Source organism: Dipteris shenzhenensis, chromosome 32 (assembly GCF_047967505.1).
Source record: "Dipteris shenzhenensis isolate YYH24624 ecotype China chromosome 32, Dip_SZ_1.0, whole genome shotgun sequence".
NCBI classification, from domain to species: Eukaryota; Viridiplantae; Streptophyta; class Polypodiopsida; order Gleicheniales; family Dipteridaceae; genus Dipteris; species Dipteris shenzhenensis.
This window is the reverse complement of record NC_141627.1, coordinates 6,158,611-6,165,142: the sequence shown is the minus strand read 5'-3', so window position 1 is coordinate 6,165,142 and position 6,532 is coordinate 6,158,611. Positions and strand designations below refer to the sequence as shown.

At 44.4% G+C, this 6,532-nt stretch overlaps 1 protein-coding gene across 1 annotated transcript; it reads right to left on the bottom strand.

Moving 5' to 3' along the window:
- Nucleotides 1-2,985: 2,985 nt before the first annotated feature.
- On the bottom strand, nucleotides 2,986-6,292 carry LOC147880234 (putative pentatricopeptide repeat-containing protein At1g56570). Its single transcript, XM_087370383.1, has 3 exons — nucleotides 5,194-6,292; nucleotides 4,058-4,992; nucleotides 2,986-3,153 (listed from the first exon to the last, which is right to left on the bottom strand). Exons 1-3 carry the CDS (start codon nucleotides 6,290-6,292, stop codon nucleotides 2,986-2,988), a joined length of 2,202 nt encoding a protein of 733 aa, XP_087226509.1.
- Nucleotides 6,293-6,532: the final 240 nt, after the last annotated feature.

The following is a 6,532-nucleotide window of genomic DNA, read 5'->3' as shown; positions in this document are numbered from 1 at the left end:
GGGTAGATAACGAATGAAGACAAGTGCAATGCAAAAGCATACCTCCATTCCTCGGCAATGACACCAAAAATGTGTGGGTCTCGACGGTGACTCACGTATCGTGGGGATGTGGAAGAGATGTCGATGGACCTCCACTCCAAGCTACTCCTTGTGAGAGCAATGCAAGGCATGAACCGTCCACAAGTGTCACTCAAGCGGCCTTCGAATTGTTGCAATGTGTTTCCACAAGAGAAAGAGGGAAGGGGGAGAGGGGAGAAGGGAGGGTAGAAGGGAGGGAGGAGGAGGAGGGAAGAGGAGAGTGAAGGGGGATGGAGTGGCAAACACAAGGGCACTACAATGGAAACAAGGGAACACCCAAAACACTCTCTTGGAAGAGAAGAGGGAGCTTGTATTCAAACTTTTGAAGGGACAGCCAACCCTAATCTCTTTATACCATTCTCCCTTCTCATTCTTTTACCATCCTCTTGAGCCCAAGACACCATCTTGGCTCTACGGACTTGCCATTGTCCATCAAATCACATCACTTAACCAGTGGTGGCATATTGTTAACCAATCTATTAACAGGTTGTCAAAAAATAACCAACATGTTTCCCTTGGGATCTTCACGTGTTGCCCCAGCCAACTGCTTGATCGCACTCTTTTCAAGTTCTTTGTCACCTTGCTCAGTGAATCCTGCTTGGTCTGTACGTTGCTCATCAAAGAGTTGCGCTATTGTTGGGTGTACCAGTGAGTAATGAGGCACACCCCTAACACGTTGATTGGGCAGTTCAGTAACAATCTTGCCCTTCAGATGTGGTTTCGCCTCTACCTTGGGTAACTCACCCACATTCTTTTTTCCTGTTGGGTCACTTGCCAGCTTATTGACAACTTGTGTCTTCTAGCTTCCCCAAATACAGTAGATTCAAGTGAGTGAAATGTAGAACACCGGTCACCTACAAAAATGAATAAAGTAAACCTTTAGTGCAACAACACAATCTAGATACTAGTCTGAGCCACTGATGATTTCCCAGTATCTTGCAACTTGGGGGGTCTGCAATATCCTAGCATGTTACAGAAAGTGAGGCTTGGGGGAGATTCACTGGCCCTACTCGATGATAGGAGCCTGCCCTAGGGCAATCTCCTGGTTCCTCAATATGCCGCTCTTCGTTGGTTGCCTACTTGGCAATTCACCTGCTGCCTAATCCAAGCATATGCTTGACTTCTCTAGGTGTCTTTTTTTTGCTTTTTTTGTTTTTTTTTTTTAAAGAAGGGGGGGGGGGGGGGCTGTTTATTAAAGTATGCTTGAGACCCTACAATATCTATGGGATCAGAAGCATGTGACTCATACATTTTCAGTAAATTCTGTGTTTAGCATGTGCTTGGCCAACCTATTGGCCATGTTCAAATTTTACTGCAATGTCCCACAATTTCCTTAAGGTATGCACTTAGTGGTTGTTTCAAAAGGACGGTTAGACTATTGTACCTTTCCTTGGTACTTCTCCCTAATATGCATGTATGCCCTACAGTGAAGGAGTGTATGCTTTTCATTTTCTCTCTCTTCTATTGGACATATTTTACAGATTCTTACCTCCTTGGGCATTCTTGGTTTGGCCCATCTACCTTTTTCTACCTCTAATTGTGGGAGTTGTTCTTATTCAGCAAATTATGTTCCTTTTGGACATTGAGATGTCCTATCTAAGATATTTTGGCATTTCTTACTTTGAGTTCTCTCTCGGGTCTTGCCATAGTTTTCGTAGTCTTTTTTACATGCTTGGCTCTCTGATTTCCTCTTCTTTGTTTGGGACATCTATTGAATGACAATTATTTTTTCTATGATAGATAATTGTATGTTTTGCATATATCATAATAGAATTTATGAGAGAATTTTTTGTGATGTACAAATATACTTGAGCACCTCATATTTGGTCGAGTCATTCTAATTGCCTATGTAATAATATGTTATCTTATTGTGCGTGATGTAAGGGTGCCACAAGTAGATACGTTGCATGGCTAATAAGCATATTCGACATTGTGGGTGATTCGAACTTAAAAAACATGTGCAAAACAATGAGGTATGAGCATTTTGTGCAATAAGGAACATTGGCCTTCTATGATTTATTTCAATATGTGGATATTATATTTTAGGATAAATGTAGGCCCCATCTCTCCATCCACTTGATTCTCTTTGTGCGTCTGAATTTTTGGCTCTGTACGTCAAGCGTTATCATCTGTGTCTCTACTAACATGACGGAATAGAACATTCACACTTTGATCATTCTTTTCCAATATTCTATTGGATAGTCTGGATACTCAAGCTGGGCATCCATAGGGACCACTGTTTGAACAAGCGTTGTGTATAGGAACTTTCTCATTTCTGAAGTCCTTTTTTTAACATTTGTTTTGGGATTTACTATAAAGGGCTTTCAGACCCCGCCATAACTCTTCTCTACACACATGCATTCCGCTTGCAATTTTCTCAAGCCCTAAATACTTATAGGGTGTGAATGCTTCGAGGGTTCCCCTTCAAATGTAAAGGATATTTGTTGGTTCCACATACCAATTACCATGACCTTTGTCTTTGCAATATTGACCCTTACCCTCGATTGCTGGCGAAATTCCCCTAATGCATCCAAGTGTGTTTGCATGTCCTTTTTATCCTTTGCAAAGAGTACTACATCCGCATAAATGAGTAGGAGTAGGGCACATCCAGCAAGTTTTATTCCCTTCCACTGTGTGCTCCCATCCAATCTGCCGAAGAGCATTGGTGAGAGGGGGCAGCCTTGTTTAATGCCTATGTCACTGCATATAAGAGAGAGAGAGAGAGATAGAGAGAGAGAGAGAGAGAGAGAGAGAGAGACCTGAAAGGTCAATGGAACACTCATTTATGATATCAATACCGTTAATAGTATAGAAACTGGCATGCATCCTGGATGTGTGTGTGTGTGCGCGCGCGCGCCCGTGTGAGAGAGAGAGAGAGAGAGAGAGAGAGAAAATCAAGACATCAAACTACTTCATAAGCAAAGCCATGCTTATATCCTCAACAAGGCCAGTAATTCCAGTAAAAAGTAAATGAGCGCCCTTCGCTTTTTCCCAGATTGTAGGATTAACGTCACCAGAGAAAGGGGAAGCCCCACTGATGCCAATACACTCTCCACTAACATGCACAAATATGGCCTATAAGAAATTATAATTTCCTGTCAGCTAAGTCTGCAGAATCACTTGGCTGGGTTTTCCCATGCCATAAACCACAGTTCATCGACTTTGGACATCCCAAAAAGCTTTGCAATGGCCCAACACACCTCTCTGCAGCACAGCACACCATTGCCACACAACCATAGGAGAGGCACAACCGGTAATCCCAACAAAAGAAATTTATGTTCTTATAATATCCATGTGACTGCTGCTCTGCACCTCATCCTTCCTGGTGCTTTGGTATAAGGGATACCCATCACAAACCTGCAGGTTTGTTAGACACATATCAAACTGTGCCCACACAGAGGATGTGCCTTTTCATTGTCAGCAATTTCCTGTGGCATCAAGTTCCAGATCAAGCATCATATTCTACGTTTTGATATAAGAGCTGTGCCCTTCTGAAAACCATCACAAGCCTACAGAATTTTTTATCCTCAGGTGGAGTAATATCTCTGCACATAATGGTAGCCAGGTTAAACTGACTGTGGCCACAGAGGATTGGTTTTTCATCATCAGCAATTTCCTGTGGCACCAACCTCCAAATCAAGCATCAATCCTTCCTCGTCCATTTTGAAACAAAGATCTTTCACCTTTGCATATACGGCTTTGCTTTGGGGATGTCTCCTACCCCCGACCAACCCATAGATTTTACCAAAATACATGGGTGTCCCCGTAGGTGTTACACAAGAGTTGCATCCCTGCAACTCATATTTCCTGTTCTCTTTTTAAGATTAAAGAAATGCCCTGCTCACCACCATCACAAACCTGCAAGTTTTTTTAATGATGTGTCCCCTAGGGGTTTAGAAATTACACCCACAAAGGTAGCCAGCACCTAATGCATCTACACCAAACGTGCCTTTCATCATCCAACAATTTTCTGTAACACCAGTTCCAAATCAGGGACCCATCCTTCCTCCTGTGTTTTGAAAGAGAGATCTTTCAGCTTTGCATACATAGCTTTGCTTTGGGAACATCTCCTTTCCCCCATCACAGCTGTATCAACTATTCTGCTAATGTCAGTCCACCAGCTACGTCCTGGTTTCTTCCATGCTTGTGCAATCTTTCTTACTACCTGGATCTTCTCACAGTCCTCCTGCATGTGAGCATCAGCATATATGTTTGCCATCAAGACATATGCTGCAGAGAGTTTTCCATCTAGTCTCACTGCATTTTGGAAGGCATGCCTTCCAACCTCTACATTCTTCCAGTTTTGACAAGCACCCAGCAGTGTCAACCAGACAACAATATTAGGTTGGAAAGGCATCTTCTCCACCATTGCCACAGCCTTGTACAGTTGGCCTGCACGGCCAAGAAGATCAACCATGCAGGTATAGTGATCAATTGTTGTGATAAAGCCATACTGTTTGCTCATTGCACAGAAGTAGCCCTGGCCCTCGTCCACTAGACCCACATGACTGCATACGTTGAGAATACTAAGAAATGTGACCCCGTCTGGCTCTATACCTCTCTGCCTCATTCTCTCCAACATGTTGAACACGAGTTCACTCTCTCCGCGCCGTGCGTATCCTGCAATCAATGCATTCCATCGAGCAACATCCCTTGTGGGCAATGCATCAAAAAACTGTTGGGCATCAACCATGCTCCCACATTTAGCATACATGTCAACAATACTCGTCCCCACCACTGTAGTAGTATCAAACCCCGCTCTACTAACTTGAGAATGAAGTTCCTTGCCCGTTTCAAGAGCTGCAGTGTTGCCACATGCCTTCAGAACAGAGACAAATGTCAAGCTACCTGGTGACAGATATTGCTCTTGCATCAGTTCATAAAGTCTGAAAGCCTCGTCCAGTTCTTCTTGTTCTGCATAACCCAGGATCATAGTATTCCATGTAACCACATCACGATGAGGCAAGTCATCAAAGACACACCGTGCATCCTCCTTGTTGCCACATTTCACATACATATCCACCAAGGTGGTTCCCACAAACACATCTGACTCAAAGCCACTCTTCAATATTTCGGAATGAATGGCTCTGCCTTTCACAAGGCAGCCAAATTTGCCATAGACTTCCTCATACAATTCTGCCAGGCTACTGCAAGCTTTCAATGCGCCAGTAAAGGTTCGATGGTCTGCTACGATCCCTTCCTGCTGCATATGTGCACATAGTTCCAATGCCAGTGCCCCTTCTTTTGTCTCAGCATAGCCCAGGATCATGCTATTCCATGTAACCACATTACGATGAGGCAATGTGTCAAAGGCACACCGTGCATCCTCCATGTTGCCGATTTTTGTGTACATATCCACTAAGGTGGTTCCTACAAATACATCGGACTCCAAGCCACTCTTTACTACTTGGCAATGGATGACTCTACCTTTGACCAGGCACGTTATCTTGGAAAATTGCCCCACAACTTCCTTCCCCTCTTCCACTGCTGCCAGACCAATGCAAGCCTTGAGTGCACCAACAAAGGTTCGGTGATTTGCTGTGACACCTTCCCGGTGCATCCTTGCATACAATTCCAGAGCCAGTGCACTTCCTTTCTGCTCAACATACCCCAGGATCACGGTAGTCCACGTGACCACGTCACGGTCAGCCAAATCGTCAAAGATACGTTGTGCATCCTCCATACTCTTGCATTTTGCATACATGTTTACCAAGGCGTTTCCCACGAACACATCCGACTGAAACCCACTTTTTACTATTTGGAAGTGGATGGCTCTCCCCTTATTAAGGCACCCTATTTGGTCCACCTCCCTGTCTCCATGCTTCCCCTCTTCTAGTGCAGCCAGGCTACTGCAAGCCTTCACTGCACCTACAAAGGTTCTAGGACTCGGCCGGACACCTAGCTCGTGCATTCGTGCATAAAGCTCCAAAGCTTGCGCGCCATCTTCCCGGTTGGCATACCCCAGGATCATAATGTTCCATGACACCACGTCACGCTTTTCCATGTTGTCAAACACTCGTCGAGCATCTTCCATGCTCCCACGCTTCACATGCATATGCATCAAAGTATTTATCTTCGACAGTGGAAGTTCACTTGATCGTTTGTCCGTATAGGTATGTTCCTTCAGCAGAGATAACCTCTTGTATACTGCATGTCCAGCTTTGTTACCACAAAACGAATGATTGTAGAAGAGCACCGTAAGCTGTGGGCCCATAATATAACCAATCAAGAAGGCAGATCTTTAGACAACCGCACTGCAGAGAAGCTGAGAAAGAGATGCTGAAATATACGTTCTAATTGAAGGCAGTGATTGCTCCAGCAGCGTGTTTCCTGACACAATTTGGAGGCGATGGCGCAGCAGATGTTTTGGGCTGCTATCTGGCTAGTTCTGTCTTGTGCCAAAGATCTCCTGATGCACCAGTGACAGAGGTCGGCTGAGAGACGCCGCCTCCTC